This window comes from Aplysia californica, unplaced genomic scaffold (assembly GCF_000002075.1).
Source record: "Aplysia californica isolate F4 #8 unplaced genomic scaffold, AplCal3.0 scaffold00684, whole genome shotgun sequence".
Taxonomy (NCBI): Eukaryota; Metazoa; Mollusca; class Gastropoda; order Aplysiida; family Aplysiidae; genus Aplysia; species Aplysia californica.
The window spans coordinates 110,566-128,848 of NW_004797954.1; the positions used below are offsets into that span (position 1 = coordinate 110,566).

At 40.9% G+C, this 18,283-nt stretch overlaps 1 protein-coding gene and 1 long non-coding RNA gene across 3 annotated transcripts in view; both read right to left on the reverse strand.

Annotated features, from left to right (window-relative positions):
- Positions 1-1,454: 1,454 nt before the first annotated feature.
- LOC101863297 overlaps positions 1,455-18,283 on the reverse strand; it is a 53,014-nt gene continuing 36,185 nt past the window's right edge. For both annotated transcript variants that reach the window (XM_005108377.3, XM_035972410.1), the window contains exons 20-24: positions 13,374-15,909; positions 10,599-10,668; positions 9,468-9,606; positions 4,135-4,197; positions 1,455-3,022 (exon numbers count right to left, since the gene is read on the reverse strand). In XM_005108377.3, coding sequence (XP_005108434.1) covers positions 2,956-3,022; positions 4,135-4,197; positions 9,468-9,606; positions 10,599-10,668; positions 13,374-15,909 — 2,875 coding nt within the window. In that variant the 3' untranslated portion in view covers positions 1,455-2,955. The remainder of the gene's footprint in view (positions 3,023-4,134; positions 4,198-9,467; positions 9,607-10,598; positions 10,669-13,373; positions 15,910-18,283) is intronic.
- Positions 6,970-8,888, reverse strand: LOC106013136. Its single transcript, XR_001185254.2, has 2 exons — positions 7,824-8,888; positions 6,970-7,287 (listed from the first exon to the last, which is right to left on the reverse strand). It is a non-coding gene; the product is annotated as an uncharacterized LOC106013136 (long non-coding RNA).

An 18,283-nucleotide genomic window follows, 5' to 3' on the forward strand; every position in this document is an offset into this window, starting at 1 on the left:
CATGCCTTTGGCGTGCGATACTGAAGTGCCTAACTGCCACACCACAAACACTGAACAACAACTAACTTTTTCTTACAAAGACAGGCGCCTTCAACCTAACCTGTCACAGGGCAAACCAAGATTGAGCAGGACATATTTTTTCTGAAAGACATGTATACTATACTATAGACATTTATGTTAACTGGACCAAACTTGTGCTTGCCCTGCCACTGACTTGTTGGAGGGGGGAAAAAAAGCAAAACACAATTTATATACCGTACTAAAGAGTAGAAAAATTTTTGAATGAATGACCATCAACAAATTATGACAGAAAATCAGAAAATCACTTAAAAATTAAATTAAAAAATCGACTCTGTATCGAAATATTACAAAAATAGTGCACAATTCCAGTAAAAAGAACAAAGCAGAAGTTAGAACATTACCAACCTGGATTCCACAGAGTGCATTTTGTGCTGAGACATTTTTAGTAAGTTGCTTGTCTTTATTATAATATTGTAATTATGAGAAAAGGATACATGATAAAAAACAAAACAATCTTCTCTTTTTGTTTTTTGTGACATAAAATAAAGACATTAACTTTTCAAAGTGTTGAACCCTTTTGTTCATAAACCAAACCTCCCTGTTCTTCCTTTCGTCAGAGGTACACAGTGTTATTCTCATCAGACACAGCAGGAGTCACAAGGTCACAAAGTCCTCACTACAGTCATGCAAGAGCTTAGCATCGGGCACAGTATAGGTTATTGTGAAAGTTAACAGTCAAAACAAACACAAACACACACTGTCAAACAAGTACCCTGCACACACACACACTGAAAACGGTGAAATGGTATAGGTTTAATTAACATTATTGGGTTATGTATGAGGATCTCCAAGTTACAACATCCATTTCTGAAAGGTCTGAGCCAAATAAGAAATTTGTGTAAACAAGGACAATACAACAGTGAGCTGAGCTGAGGCTCAAACCCCTCAACCCGCAATCTTATGATTATGGGTCCAGTCAGTAGCCTAACCACTAAGCTCTTTAGCTTTAGTAAGTTTTACGGCACTTGCAAGGTTATATAAGAGCCGAAGATTAAAGGTGTTACAAGAGAGTAACAAATACAAAAAAGGAGAGATCAGGACAATACATGTTTGATAGGAAAGAAAGAGCAAACCACCTTAGAGCACGCACCAACCACCCACCAACACCACAAAATGGACAGCATCAGTGTCAACATCATCAAAACAAAACTACCCACACACAGGACAACCAAAAAGAAACTTGCATCCTCATTTAAGAAATTCTACAGTCTATCAAGCCTCTTCTGAACAGTAGCTTGATGACCTGAGCCAACAGAAAGACAACCCCCCCCCAAAAAAACAACCAAAACCAAAACAAAACGCAGTACATTCAAGAAAATTTCGGAAATAAATATCACAGTGAAGTTTTGTCGACTTTTTTTCAAAGGGTTTTCTTTTTTAACAACAAAAAAAAAGTTAAAAAACCATGTCATGAAATTCATATACTGTATATATATTACATACCTTTCCACTTTGAATTTATCACAAGGGAAGCCCAAGAAAAACAAATCTTTGATCAAAAGCACACAAAATATAACTAGATCTACTACTACAAGCATAAACAAACAGCAACAGTTTCTTTGCATTTCCAAATAAGAAAAAAGAAAAATTAATGATCAGAGGTGACAATTCAAATGGCAACAAAATACAAGGGGTAGAATCCTTGACTTTGAGCAGGTGAAGTGGAACCTCGTGAATTACAGAGAGCTCACACATCAGAATCAAAACAGACCATTGTGTTGATCCATTAATATATTCATGTCTTCAAAACTTGCAAGAGAGATCATAAAACTATTCTTCTTCAAGTACAAATGAAGAAATTCTAAGATGCTTTTTATGCCACATGAAACTGGTACAGAATGACAATCCTTCATCTTTTATGTTTACATAACTTTGGAACAAAGGGAATGTAAAACATAAAAACACCTAGACAAAAGAAGCAATTAGAACTTTTATATCTTTTCTTCCGTACTTTGAAAGTGAAAGGCGATTTACAAAAATTTAACTATAACAGTACTCCTTTTTACTATACGCATCAGCCCTCAAAGAACATTTTCCCAACAAACAATGTACAATCTGGAATTGAATTCCTACTTGTGCCAATCTTCCAAACTCAATCACTGAGAAACAATAGCAAAGAATAAGTGGAACATAGAGGACCATGACAGTAATATACAAGTACATCAACATCAAAAGAAAAATGCATTGACATTAACATTTTGTCCATGCTACATAACAAACAGTTCTTTTTCTTCTGAAAAACTTTGAACCCAAAGTTGAGCCTGTACATTTAACATAAAAATAGCTTGCCTAAAGAAAACGTAAAACATTAATGATCTACAAAAAAAAAGGTACACAAACAATCTTTTAAGACTCGACGGGTAAAATTTCTATTTCTTAAAATGCATTCATCACGGCAGTGTGTCGTATCATCTAATACCTATAAAGAGGACTAGTACCAAGGAACATGTTCAGTTCTCATTCGCAACTTGCAACATGTATTCTTTGGAAAAATGCGAGTTCTTTTGTACACAAAACAGGGTTCAGGCTATGAACCCCCCTAAATTCAAGGAAATTTCAGGGAGGTTTCATGGACAAATTTTTAAAAAACCCAAGGAGATTTGGTCAAGAAATTCATGGCGTTTTCGGCGGCACGCCAAGAGCAATCCGACATAATTTTGTTTATGTCCGATCCAGAGAAATTCAAGGAGTTTTCTGAAATTCAAGGAATTTTCAAGGAGATTTTTCCTTGAATGCAAATTCAAGAAGTTTTCAAGGACTCCTTGAATTCAAAGAGACCGCAGGAACCCTGACAAAAGGGTGGTGGTGTTTGCTGCTTGAAGCACTTCTGGTTCAGATTCTTGCAGTAGCCCATGGAACAGGAGCACAATCCAATTACCCACGACTCTTTCTGACTGTCGACTTCGATGGTTCCCTTTCCTCTGGTGCCTCGAACAACTTCCTGCCAATTCAAAACAAGCAGCGGTGAAACTAAAAGAATAAGAGAATAAGAGCAAAGAGAATCACAACCAGCAAATCTGCCTGCACACTTACACCATTTTATAACATGGCAGTAGGCCATCCAGTAATTTGTAAGAGTATAAAGAAGCACATTGACACAAGTTGGATCATTAGTATAGGGAAAAAGATAAGACAGGTAAAAAATTAATGAACAGCAGAAAAGAAAAGAAAAAGCATCGGCATCTTCCAACCACCACCGCCTTTATATATGGGGAATGTCATGGCGAGTCAGTTTAACGTTGGCCTAAATTTGACTTTTGTATGTTTTGGTAAGTGTTTTACGGCTCTCGCAACTGCATAAGGTCATATGAGCACGTGGGACACATTAAACATTTTCAGTTGGTAGGAAATTTTGAAATTTGCTCGGGTGGCGGCCAAAGCCTACTCTTACCGATTTTAGACCACCAAGGGATCTTTAACCTTCACAATTTGCACACAGGACCTCCGAGACTTTTCGCCCTTTGTGTAGATCTTTCTTACGAGAAGATCAGGGGCATGGCTGAAAGACAGTAGTAAGAAGGAGCCAAGGAGTAGCAGTAGAAAGGCTGCAGAAAGAGTCAGGAGCCCAGAGGAGGGGGCAAAGGAGGTGAGGGGGTGGAGATGAAAGTAAAAGACAGAACATTGTTAGACGGCAGGAAAGGAGGTGAAAGGAGACCATTTTTTAGAGAAGAAAAATTTTTCGGCCGCTACCCGAATTCAAACCCAGGACCTTTGAAGGAGAGGCAAACACCTTAACCTCTAGGCGATGAGAGCCCCCACATACTGGATTGACTGCAGTTTAACCTCTTTGCCACGAAGAACCACGACTGTGGCTTCTCAATAGATCGTGGAGAGCTACGATCGAGGCTTTGGACAGTAGGATCAAATACACCTTTGGTATTCCTTTGGCGAGATTATCTGGCAACGTCTGCTGGTCATTTTAAGTCTGCAATCAAAGGGTTGACAGGAAATTGACGGGTTAGGTCAATAGCAACTCTTGAAAAGCAGTAGGAACTGGGTACATGAGAATGCCAAAAGAACTCCTACTTTTAGTTTCTGAAGGTGAACCGTTACCTGGGTGGGTGTCTTGCAGTTGGATCTAAGGGTGCTTTACTCTCATACTGGTCAAACAGCTCTCTGAGGAGAAGAAAAATGTTGAGACTTAAGAGTGGGGTTCTTTTTTAGTTTTAATGAAAGTTTTATGATACTAGCAACAAATGAGTCAAATAAGGTGATATAAATGCCAAAGATTAGAGATGATACTACAAGAAAGTAACATACAAAGTAAAGAAGGAGCAATAAGAACAACAGATTATGATAAGAAGAGCACCCACCTGATTGATTGATAGATTGGGTAGATGTTTTACGGCACTATCGACACAATTTTGGCCATTTAAGCGCCAACAGGTTTCATCGCTATAAAATCAGACGTGTTATTAGTAAGAGTTTCTCGGAGTTCGCAACCGCACACTATCACATTATTTTCGTTATGCTAAAAAGATGAACAAACGCTTATAAAATTTTTTTGTAAATATGGCAAAGGCTTATTTACATTTGTATATACAATCTTAATTTCAGTGTATGTATATATACACCGACAACGATAACTATATATTTTCATATTCTATTAAATAGTCCAAATTTCTTTTAAATAACTTAAAATTTTTCTAGGCTCTATGATGTCAAAAAGGGTCTTAATATCTTTACATTTAAAATATTTATCACGAACATAATTAAATTCGACACATTCCGTTAGGATATGCCGAACTGTGAAATTTGTGTTGCACGCCACGCAAAAAGGAGCTTCCTCTCCTTCGAGCAAATGTTTGTGCGTGACGTGCGTGTGTCCTATCTTTAGTCGGGTAAAAATTACTTTTTCTCTTCGTGGTAGAGAACATAGTTTCCTGGGCGTAAGTTTCGGTTGAATGTAAAGGAGTTTGTTGTGTATTTGTTGATTCCAAATTTGGGACCAGGAGGATGTGATGTGTTCTTTTACTTTCGGTTTCATGTCAGAGAAAGGGATTTTACTATTTTTGTTTTCAGGTAGTTTTAGAGATTCTTTGGCAAATTGGTCAACGGCTTCGTTGCCATCAATGCCTACATGGCTTGGAAGCCAAGCTATTGTAATAGTTTTTCCAGACTGATGTAGAAAATGCAGTTTAATGATAATTTTCAAAATTCTGTTGTTGGAGGTGTCAGAGCGCTCTAAAGATTTCAGACAAGAGAGAGAGTCTGAAATGATTAGGAAGGTAGACTTTGTTGATTGATCTATAATATTTAGGGCCATTTCAAGAGCTGTAGCCTCAGCAGTGTAGACTGAAGCTTCTGGGTGGAGTTTCCTTAAGCTTAAGCTGTGTGGCGATGCAAGGGCAGCAGCTCCTACTGAGGAGTCATTTTTGGATCCGTCTGTAAAGAGTTTCTCTGCCTCAGGGTATCTATTTATTAGCTGTTTGTATGAGTTTAAGTATGTAGTTTTGTCTGTAGACTTTTTGTTGTGTTTTTCAAGACTAGTATCTATGTTTGGTTTGGTTAAATGCCATGGAGGTATGCTGGACATGGCAAAGGGCTCGATTAGGTCTTCAGAAAAATCAGTGTCTTTCAGATCGTTCTGGATTCTTATTCCGAAAAGGCTTACTTTATTTCCTAAGGAGGATAGAGTTTTTAGGTCTTCGGGAAGGCCAAAGACACATTTGTGGGCTGGGTTTTGGGGTACTGAGCTAAGTTTCAAAGCGTACTGCAAAGAGAGTTTTTTCCTTCTAAGTTCCAAAGATGGTTCGTGCGCTTCTGCCTGTAAACTTTCTACAGGTGAAGTACGGAAAGCGCCTAGGGCAAGGCGAAGGCCTTGGTTCTGAACAGGGTCTAAAATTTTAAGGTAAGACTTTCTGGCTGATCCGTAAACAGGACTGGCATAGTCCAGCCTGGAACAGACAAGGGAACGGTAAAGTTGAAGAAGTATTTCAGTATCTCCTCCCCATTCAGGATTGGATAATACTTTTAGGGCATTGAGAGCACTCTGACACCTCGTCTTTAGGTCTTTCAAGTGTGGTAGGAAAGAAAGTTTATTGTCGAAGATTACGCCCAGGAAACGAGCTTGTTTTTTAACAGGAATTTTCTCTCCAAACAAATATAAATCTGGTTGTCGCACACACTTGTGCGACAGACAAAAATGTACTAAGTTTGTTTTTAATGTGGAAAATTTGAACCCGTGCCCGTTTGCCCAAGTTTCCAGTTTATAAAGTTGAAGCTGAAGCTGACGTTCAATGTGATCCATTTTGGATTTGGATTTATAGCAGATCAGGAAGTCTTCAACATAAAGTGAGCAGTCAATATTGTTTTGAAGGGTTTTTGTGATGGAATTTATTTTGATTTCGAAAAGAATGGGCGATAAGATGCTTCCCTGGGGGACGCCTTCTTCTTGGGTGTGTAAATTTGATAGGGTTGAACCTACTTTTACTTGAAATAATCGATCTTTCAAAAAGTTTCGTATAAATTCTGGAAGATTTCTGCGTAAGCCCAAGTCATGCAGGTCTTTCAGAATACCATGTTTTCATGTGGTGTCGAAGGCCTTTTCTAAGTCGAAAAAAATAGCCACAAGGTGCTCTTTTCGAATGAAAGCTTCCCAAATGAAAGTTTCAAGTTGGACGAGATGGTCAATAGTAGAGCGATTTTTGCGAAAACCGCATTGAAAATTGGATAAGGAGTTTGAGGTTTCGAGAAACCACATTAGACATTTGTTAATAAGTTTTTCCATAAGTTTACAGAAACAGTTTGTAAGGGCTATGGGACGGTAGTTTGAAGGGTTAGAGTGATCTTTTCCTGGTTTTGGGATTGGTATAACAGTGGCAAGACGTCAACTGTTCGGAAATTATTGAGAATGCCAGAGTTCATTGTAAATATCAAGGAGTAATAGGAGTGTTTCGTCTGGAAGACGTTTGATGATTTCGTTGTGTATTTGATCAGGGCCTGGAGCTGTGTTTGATAGTTCTGCAATATTACATTTTAATTCGTTAAGAGAAAAGCTGCAATTATAGTGTTCTTCATTTGAAGAGGTAAAATCAACAGTTGTCTTTTCAGAAGACATTTTTACTTTTTTGAATTCAGGGTTGTAATTGTGGGTAGAGGAATTTCCGGAGAGAGTTGATGCTATACAGTCAGCAACTGTTTTTTCGGTCTCTACGAAGGAGTTATTCGGTTTAAGGATGTGTTTGATTGTGTCTTTTTTAGTACCTTTTGTTTGTTTGTTTGTAAAGTGTTTTACGGCGCTCGCAACTGCATAGGTCATATGAGCGCGCGGGACAATCCCAATATTTTCAGCTGGTAGGAAATTTTGAATTTTGCCCGGGTGGCGGCCGAAGCCTACTCTTATCGATTTTAGACCACCAAGGGAACTTTAACGTGCGCAACTTGCACACAGCCCCTCCGAGATTTTTCGCCCTTGTCCGAGAAGGCTAGGTGTAGATCTTTCCTACCAGAAGATCAGGGGTGTGGCAGAAAGACAGCAGTAAGGAGGAGCCAAGGAGTAGCAGTAGAAAGGCTGCAGATAGAGTCAGGAGCCCAGAGGAGGGGGCAAAGGAGGTGAGGGGGTGGGGGCAGAAAGTGGAAATGAAAGCAGACAACAGAACATTGCTAGAGAGCAGGAAAGGAGATGAAAGGAGACAATTTTAGAGAAGAAAATTTTTCGGTCGCTACCCGGATTCGAACCCCGGACCTTTGAATGAGAGGCCAACACCTTAACCTCTAGGCCACGAGAGCCCTCTTAGTACCTTTTAATTTCTTTATCATCTTCCAGACTTTGTGCATTGGTGTGTTGTTGATTTTTGAGACATAATTTCGAAAAGATATTTTCTTGGCTGTTCTGATTTTTCTGCGTGCTTGGGCTTGCGCAATTTTGAAATTAATGCGGTCTTCGTTAGTTTTAGAGTTGACGAACTTCCTGAGAGCTGATTTTTTGGCCGCAACAGCTTTTTGGCAGTCTTCAGTGAACCAACATTTATTTTTTCGGGGTTTGGTGGATAATTTTGGTATGTGTTTTTGAACGATCTCGAGAAGGGTTTCGTGAAATCGTTCAAAAGTTTGTGTTTGTGTTTGAGATGGATTGAGTTTCTCCAGACATTCCATGTGAAGCCCATCCCAGTCCGCTCTTTTAAGATTGAAACGGTCTGGGATAGGAGTTCGGTGTGGAATATCTGGAATTAGGTTGATGGGGAAGTGGTCCGATCCGTGTGGGTCGTCCAGGACCGACCACTGAAAGTCTGGAATTAGGTCAGGATCACAAAGGGTTAAATCTATGGATGAAAAGTTTAGGTTATTTGAATTTTGAAATGTTGGGGAATTGTCGTTAAAAATACTAGTATTGGTTTTTATTAAGAAATCTTATATGATTTTACCTTTAGTATCAGTTGGTTCATTTCCCCAAAGAGGGCTATGGGCATTAAAATCTCCCAACATGATGAAGGGTTGTGGGAGCTGGTCTCTGAGGTTTATTAGTTCTCTTAAAGATAGAAGATAATTTGGAGGGAATATGAACCAGTCGCAACCGATTGAGTGCAGTAGGCCGGGTCGCACCCCACGGTCAACGGGGTGCCTCGCGTTGCGGGGATTTGGGGTCTATTCTTTGCTGGACCGGACCTTCGGTCGACAGATCGGAAAGAAAGATAGATGGATAGAAGACATAGCAACAGCGGACAAAAGATGCCACCCCTACGTCAGAGAGCTAGTGACGTACGAGTGGCATCCCACCAGCGGGAGGGTTACACCCCCTGTTGATGGGACAGCCAACTATTTTTATTTTACTCCCCGGTCAGCTCAGGGAAGGACGAAAGAAGAAGGAAGAAAGAGGATAGAAGACAGACGATACACCAAAGCAAGTGTCGCCCATGTGCACCTGAGCGTAGATGTCCATGGGCGACAAATCACCAGTGAAGGGGTTGCACCTCCTGCTGGCGGAGCAGTGGGTCTATTTATATCCCCGCGACCCACTGGGGGTTCTGAATTTATCAATCGCTTGCAAGCCTAGCAAAAAAGTAATACTAGCAAATTTGATATCGGTAGGCAATTTTTATTACCTAATTGACATCAAACCCATCAAATCCATGCAGTGCTTGGGGCAAAAATTCACAGAAGATTTATTGCAAGACAAGCAGCCCAATGTTCATGAAAACTTCATCGGCAACCAGGTATGACAAATTTTGGGGAACTTCCATGACGTACATGGTACGCCGCAAAGCAAACAACTACGCATTTTTGTGACATACCAGGCACGTCATGAGGCTTTGTTTTTGTTTGAGTAGGTACTTTATGGCACTATTGACTCAGTTTTGCTCATCGTGATAAGGCAACAAAGGGGTTAATCTACAGTGACGGGACAAGAGCCCTCGGCAAGAGATGGCACAACAGCAGGGTCTTACTTGTCCATGTAGAAGAAGACATAGCCCGTGTTTAGGCTCCTGGTACGAGCCTCCCTCTCATCCATCTCCGACGTGTGCTTGTCGTCCAGATGAAACCATCGGCCTTTGTGGAGGTTGTAGCAGTAGCTGATGTAGTGGCCTGGAAGGACAGAAATGGTGAAATGGTAAGGGGTTGTTTTTGGTTGTTTTGGGGGGGGGGGGGGGGGAGTTAAGTGTTTTACAGCACTCGCCTGGTGTGTCAATATAGGCTATACTTGGCGGGAATGTGGACTTAATGAAGAACTAATGCGCTAACCGTTAGCGTGGCTTTTACCTAAATTTACATTCGTGGTCTTCACCAGGTACCCAAGCCCGGAAGCATGTCGATAAAGCAGAGTGAGCCTAAAAAAAGAGTTTATAAGAGAAATTGTTTAGTGGAAGATATTGAAGGAAAAATTTCGTAATTGGAAAATGTCGATATATCAAAATGTCAATAAATTGGATGTCGGCATAAGTGGATTATACTGTAGATGTATCACAAGAGAGTGGCACAAAAAAGGAGAAGGAGAGATAAGGACGATAGATGTTTTATAGGAAAGAAGGAGCAAACCAAATCAGAGCACCTGCCAACCACCCACTTAGAAAGTTAGTTTGGCATCACTGGTAGGCAAGTGGTTAGGCTACCGAACTCTTTATCGTGGGTTTGAACCTCAGGCCCGACGTTGTTTCTTTGGGAAAGACACTTTACATAATATTTTTCACTTCACCCAGGTGGGAATGGGTACCCGTTCACAGACAAAGGAAGACCTATGAAAAGACTAAAAACTACAAGGTCAATAACATAATTACATATGCTGTATTTTAGTTTTAGTAAGAGTTTTAAGCGGCACTTGCAACACAATAAGGTCATATAAGTGCCAAAGATGAGGTGTTACAAGAGAGTAACAAACAAAAAAAAGGAGGGGATATAAAGACGATAAATGTTTTGATAGAAAAGAAGAAGCAAACCAGAGCACCCGCCAACCACCCACTGGTCATTTTGTGTCGAGAAAATGTAAGACAGACAGATTAAAACAACTGAAAGAAAATAAAGTAGCAGGACACTGTATATATACACATAAAAGCAAAATGGTTTGCAGATAGAGTACACACCTAGATTAGGAGAGTCCCCCAGGTGGTTCACCACACCTGTCAGCCTGTAGGAGCATGGAGCCTTGCCACTCTGAAAACAGAACAGCGAATGGGGGAGATAAAACTTTCTAGCTCCTGAAGTTTTACAGCACGAGCAACACAATAAGGTAATTATATAAGAGCTGAAAATTAAGAGATGTTACAAAAGTAACAAATACAAGAAAAGACGGAGGGGAGAAAAGGACAATAAAAGTCTGATAGGAAAGAAGAAGCAAACCACACCAGAGCACCCACCAACCACCCATAATGTATAAAAACAGGTTACGACAAGGTGAGTCAATGATGGCCAAAGAGTATATATATACGTTTTTACTCATAGGTTCAATCAAAAGGTAAAGGAAAGCTTGACTATTCGGTGAAAATAAAAAGGATGAAAATAAACATAAGATTTGCTATTTTTTGAAAGACATGCACACACATTAAAATAACTTTTAAAATCAAGCTACTTTTACTTTGATTGTGACAACCTGTTTCACGACCAAGAAACCAAGACAGCATGACAAAACAGTCGAATCAACACAAGTCCATTCAGACTGTTAAGTCTTCAGTTGAAAGAGGAAAGCCACAAAAGATAAGCACAACAAACTGAAATCTCACATGAATTAACTCATTCAGTGCTACGGACGAGAATATGCGCAAAATTTGGGCCCCACTCACATACTAGCGGCGAGTACTCTCATATTCTGCCTCGCTATCTTTATAGAAAGAATTACTCTAATCCATACCACATTATTTGAACTAATCGTGATGCATTTAGTAAATTATATTGTTAGACAAATTTATTCAACAGCAATTTTTAAAAAACCGCATTAAGATTGATCAAATAGTTTTAGTTATAAGGTTACTTTCCCGGGTAGACCTTATTTCAAAACTGCCCAGTGTACGAGGGCAGTCCATTGTTTTAACAAGTCATTTTGAATAGACCCAGTAACATAGTGCACCATTCTATAAACTCTGCATCATTAAACTAAAAAATAATCTATTTATGAAGGTCCTCACAAGTTTCTTGGACATTCATTAAGACATCTGTCTTCCTATCTCATTGCTTTTTTTAAAATTTCCAATGATTTCCCACCTACCAGTTGAATATTTCTTCCTTTGTGCACTTATCCTTGGCAAAGCCAACCTTAAAAGTTACTAAACTTTTCGCGGTTGGTATGGTATGGTAGTATGGGGTTTTACGGCGCTCGCAACTGCTAAGGTCATATGAGCGCGCGAAACACAAGTTGTTTACTTTCGCAAAAGTTTACTGCACGGTTGGTTAGCTTTTAGCCTTTAAAATGTTAAAATTTAAAAAATCTGTGTAGACATATATAAATTTTCGATCTAAAATAGTTTTTCTAGTTAACATAAAAAATTTTTATAGTATCAAATTCGCTCTACAACTCGCCATAAAGGCCAATGGCCTTTATAAAATTCAAAATTCTGCTGGGAACAACGACGGAAAAAATATCTTGCAATTTCTTGCATTTATAATATTTCCTTCGGATCTCTCCAAAGTCTAGACATTCGGTTAAGATGTGTCTAATGGTAAAATCTGTGTCGCATCCGACACAGAACGGCTTCTCATCTCCCTGTAGGAGGTATTTGTGGATCAGGGCCATGTGTCCGATGCGCAATCGAGTAAAGAACATCGCGGTTATTAAATTTCCAAAATTATACATTACTCTTGTCTTTCTTCTAGTGTCATAATAATTAACTACTCTCGTCTTTCATCTTATACCATAATAATTAATTACTTTTGTCTTTCTTCTAATACCATAATAATTAACTCTTTTAAAACTCTTGCAGCAACAATCAAACCTTCTTTAACCCCTTCAATGCAGCAAGTAAATAGGCCCCTGTGCCTGGGGAAAGCCCAATAATTAAGGTTGTTCAGGGGTGACACCCACTTTTTAAAAACCATTTATGAATATTTCCTCATGAATTTCTGCATGTACATTCTACATTGAAATGAATTCGGGGGGGGGGGGGGTTGGAGTTAGTAACATGACGACAAAAACACCACCAAACAACATAAACAACACACATTTGAGTAATGATAGACTTGATATAAAAAAAGCGGAATATGCGTAGTTGAGTGTTTGCAGGTAAAGAGAAAGTAACATGAGGCTTTTACTACCTTATACAACGCTCGCACAATCCATATATAGATACATGTAAACCCATCTGTGTTCACTGCCAGTAAATCATTTCTGTGCGGTAGACGTATATCTAGATCTAATCTTCTCTTTGAGCTAAAATCTGAATCTGATGCTTTCAAATGGGGGGAAAATGGAGGTAAACATAAAGGGAAGGTACCTCAATAAAAATTACAAGACTTTAGCAGTAACTTTCCTTATGACAATGACAATCTTTATTCATCTCGCAAGGAGAAATTATAATTGGTATCAAAACAACGCAAATTCTACGGGCCATAGGCACAGCGCTACATGGTTCAGCCCAGCGAAGAGGTTACCACTCACCTGTCCAAGACAGGCATCTGTACATACTTTCTTGTTCCACTTATCAAATGACATCTGAACTGGTTTCCAACGGAAATGTATACAAACGCCCCCCCCCCCCCCCCCCAACACATTTTTTCTTCTTTATAATGACCCTGTCCAATACAACTACTTTTCTAATTTAAAAAATAATTCTTTTTAGCTCAGGATCAGTATACATGATGTTTTACTTCATAAGTGATCAGTGAGTCTTGGACATTTTCAACGGTACATTTCAGAGACAGCAACCAACCTCGATGAACTCCTGCCTCTTTGTCCTGGCAATGGACTCCTGAGAGCTCTTGTTCTCCTTCTCTTCTGGTGACCCAAATGCTCCAGCGAGAGAGCGCGTGGCCTTGGACTTGTGACTCGACGCGGGTTGGAACCCCTGCTTCTCTGGCATGACATTCTCATGCGTCGTTTCCACAGTCAGCACGCTGTACACCTTAGAGGGATCCCCGGATGGAGGGAGCAGACTGGAGGTTGAGCCCGGCTGCGGGGTCGACGTGAGGAGCATTTCCTCGGACGAACCCGCTGCCCCGGCACCACCGGGGAAGGGAAGCGATGATGAAATCGGAGGCGAAGGGGAGTTACTGGAGACAGGAGGGGAGGGGTTGGAACCGCTGGTGGCAGCAGCAGGATGGGGAGAGAATGTGTCGTCCTGGCGCCGGCCCATAAACGACATATCGTCAACGTTGACCTCCACAGACAAGCCGCTGATGCTCTCACTGGTGCTGGGTGTGCCCCTTGGGGCACTGTCCAAATCATTGTCGCTGGCCTCCGACGTCAGTGGGGTGCTTCGGGGACTAGTCCTGAATAGCTCGGGTAACATTTTTTTTGCAGAATGAGGTGTCGGGTGACCCTTGGCCTTTTTCCTGGGCGATTTATTTGGGCTCCGCAATCTGGAATAATCTTTCGTCTTCACAAAATTACTTGTTTTCAGGAGGGAGGCAGAGTGCTGATCTTTTTTTCCTGCAGGGCTGTTGGCACCACTGCTCAGTACAAGATCAGGCAGCTCCAGCCTCTCCTGAGAACCTCTTCGCTCCCTGTCCCGCGCAGAATCTACTTTTGAATCTTGGAGAGATGGAATTATGAGAGATACATCGTTTTCAGAATCTTTAGAAGGTCGGCATATGGGAGATAATTCCTTGTTGGGTACAACATGCGCTCCATCAAAGGCTGATCCTCCTGGAGACAATTTAGGATCCAACGAGCCAGGTGAACATTTCTCAATTGCAGAATCCCCGGAAAGCGAGGAAGAATTTTTAGTACGCAACAAGCGTTTGCTTTCATCATCGGGAGAGACTTTATCAACACTGCAAACAAAAGTCCTCCCATTTGACAAACTAACACATACTTTCTCATTGGACTGATTGGGAGAATTCCCAGTTGCTGTTCCAGGAGAACGTTTCTCTTTTAACACAGACGGAGACAATTTTTTGTCTGGCTTGGGTGGAGTGAGCTCCTCTCCCTGTGCCAGTGACAACGACAGACTTTTGTCTGGGTGGTGGGCAGAAGTTTCTCCACTGTCAGCATCATCAGGCAGTTCCGGCAACTTCCTCCTCACTCGGACACTCTTTGACCCCAAGTCTTGAGCCGTCTGCGAAATGTTCAGAGTTATCTTCTCCCCACCGATGACAATGTTTGCCTGATCTTTCAACACCGAGCCGATGATGGATGGCATTACATTGGGTCTCACATAGGAGTCTACAGCTTCTGAACTTCTACTTGGAGCTGAAACAGATTCCGAAAGTGCACCCCCACAATGGAAACACTTCGTATACCCCCTCATGGAAACGCCACAGTCTTTGCATTTCAGCTTCTGAGAGATAGAATTTATTTGTTCAGACTCATAATCACCACATGTGGAAGAATTTTTGTGAGAAGGGGCCTCGGGTTTCTGAGAACAACTTCCACTCCCCCCATCAGTGAGTGAACCTATCTCCACAGACTCCCCACTTCTCTGGGATTCGGAGCTTTCACTCTCCAAAGTCACTTCTGTCTTCTCAGAAACCTGGTCCTTGGAGCGAATATATTTCACTTTCTTACTGGACATGTCGACTGAACATGTGGAACTCTGCGGGCTGGGAGTTGAGTCAATGAACTCCTTCTCCACCTCACTGCCCCGAGAATGGCTGTCAACACTCAGTTCAGACAAGCACTCCATGCTTTCTAGGATGTCTTCCACAGACTTTTGTTCCCCGTTCCCCTCGGCACCGGGAACCACTATCTTCTCAAAACCATAACTCTCACAAACTTCCATATCCACCTCCTCGTCCCCTTTGTTGTTTTCTAAGCTCGAGTCCACTGCAGTAGACTCGCCCTCTGCTATCCCCGTATAAGTCGACAACCAAGGATCTTCAGACTGCATGTGAGTTTCAAACTTGCTCACAGCAATGGCATATGCCATTTGGGCCTCCTCTAGCAAACTTTCTACATCAATGCTACGTAGCTCAGTTTCCGTATAGCTATCCATGCTCTTGCCCAGGTAGAGGGGGTCCATACAGTCATAGTTGCCAGCCTCTTCCTCAGGAGTGCTGGTACCGTCCGGCCCCTCCATGCTTGGCTTTCTCTTTAAACCCTGCAAGTAATCGGAAAGTGCAATAGTCTCCATATCCTTCTTGACTTTGAACTCTCCCAGGAACTGGGAGTTGAGCACCTCCTGCACACCAGCATCAGCGTCATCATCGTCATCGACCTTGAGGTCACACGGTGAGACGTGGGCAATGTCAGGCACCTCGTCAGTGGTCTCTGCCGAGTACGAGTGATCTGTCGCATTCCTCTCTAACCTGCAGGGATAGATGTCAAGTATTAAGTGTTTTATGGCACTTGCAACACAATTAGGTCATATGAGCGCCCAAAGATTAGAGGTGTTACAAGCGAGTAACAAACACAAAAAAGAAGAAGAAATAAGGACAATAGATGTTTGATATGAAAGAAGAAGCAAACCATACCAGTGGCGGTGGGCATATTGAAATCGAAAAATCGACATCGTATCGAAGCAGTGAGAAAAATATCGATATTTTGATATTTTGGTATGCCCACCATTCAGCACCTTATTTCCAGGAATTAGCAGACTGATTTTACGCTTTAATTTTCTTTTTAAAAACATCAATTTAAAAAAAAAAAAAAAAAATAGAAGACAGCCGTGTATCGCGCGCCAATATTTTGTAAATATCGACTACTCCATAATTATCGATTTATCTATATATTTGTTGGCGAATTTCAATATATCAATAATAATTTTGTAATATCGAAAAACGTCAATATTGAAAAATAAAATAAAGATATATCGAATTCGATATGGCTGATATCGCCCATCACAACACACCACAGCACCCGCCAATCACCCACATAGATGTCAATAACAACAACAGACCAGGAGCAGAATATGGGGGGGGGGGGGGGGGGGGGGGGGCCCAACATGTTTCAAAACATGCAGGTGCTGCCAGGGAAATTTACAAAAAGGTGTTTAAAATCAATATCACAAAATTTCAATGCCGATAATAGTTGTACAAATTGCAAAAAAGTCTAATCAAATTTTTTTTTTAAGCTCGGGATCAGTTTACGGAATTTAGCATTGATAAATTAAAAGGGAAAGACAGGCCATTGACTTAACATAGCCTCGAAGCTAAAACCAAGAACGGATCAGTTTTAGTAAAAGTTTACGGCACTTGCAATTAAATAAGGTCATATGAGCGCGCGAAGATTTTTTTGTTTTAGTATGGGGTTTTACGGCACTCGCAACTGCATAAGGCCATATGAGCGCGCGAAACAAGTTGATTTTTTCTCAACGGTTCATTTCTCAGCTTGATACTGGTCAATATTTCTATTTAAAATTTGTTAAACGCTAAAAATCAAGTGTAAATAGGCTTTAGATTTAAATTCAAATTTAAAACAACTTTCTAAAAACACTTTAAAATTTCGAATAATCTATTTCATAACTTTCCATAAAATTGGCCTTAATAAAATCTAAAATTCTGTTGGGAACAACGACGGAAAAAATATCTCGTAATTTTGTGTATTTTAAAGTATTTCCTTCGGGTCTCTACGAAGTCTAGACATTCAGATAAATTGTGTCTGAAGGTAAAATCTGAGTCGCATCTGACACAGAACGGCTTCTCATCTCCCTGTAGGAGGTATTTGTGTGTTAGGGCCATGTGTCCGATGTATAATTGAGTAAAAATGACTTCGTCTCTTCTGGAGAGGCCCGAAGGATTTCGCGGTCCCAGTTTGGGTTTAATATTGTGGAGTTCGTTTCCCGTCTGTTTTTTCCAGTGGCTCTCCCACAGACTAGAGGTGTACTTTTTTACTTTACTTTTAAAGTCAGTCTGAGGAAGAGCGTTCGTCGTTGATCCCAACAGAAGGGATAAGGATTTCTTCACCAGGTCATCTACCTGCTCGTTTCCTCGGATGCCCACATGGCTAGGTATCCATGCGAACACGATACTTTTCCCTGTTTCAGTTAAGGTGAGTATTTTCTGTTGTAGCCTAACTATTTTTGGGTGTAACAGTGTGCAGTTTGTGAGAGAGATGATACAACACAGAGTCAGAAAGGATAAGGAAAGATTTGTTGGAATTTTCTACTGAGTCCAGTGCCATGTCAATGGCCTCCGCAGAGAAAATGGAGGCCTCAGGATGGAGTCTCCTCAGGTGTGTACTGTTGGGAGATAGGGCTGCGGCGCCTACACCATTGTCTTTTTTGGAGCCATCTGTGAAGAAAAGCTCCGAACAGGGGTATTTTTCTTTAAGTTTTTTTGTATTCTGCTTTAAATGTTTTGGTGTTTGTGCTTGCTTTGTCTTGTGTGGTCAGCTGTAAGTCTACTTTTGCCTTGGTGAGGAGCCACGGAGGGAGGTCGAGGAAAAGAAATTGTTGGATGTCTTGTTTGGAAAAGTATGTTTTTGAGGTCCTCCAGGATTCTGAGGTCGAAGGGTTTGAAGAGTTTTTCGTTGTTTTGAAATTTGTTTATGGTTTCTGGGTTCGTTTTAAAAATGCACTTGTGTGCTGGGTTCTCTGGTGTTGAGCTCTGTTTAATTGCGTATTGTAGTGAGAGTTGTGTGTGTCTGAGTGTGAGTGATGGTATGTTTGCCTCTGCCTGGAGGCTTTCCACCGGATAAGTGCGGAAAGCCCCCAGAGCGAGGCGGAGTCCTGGGTTTTGCACT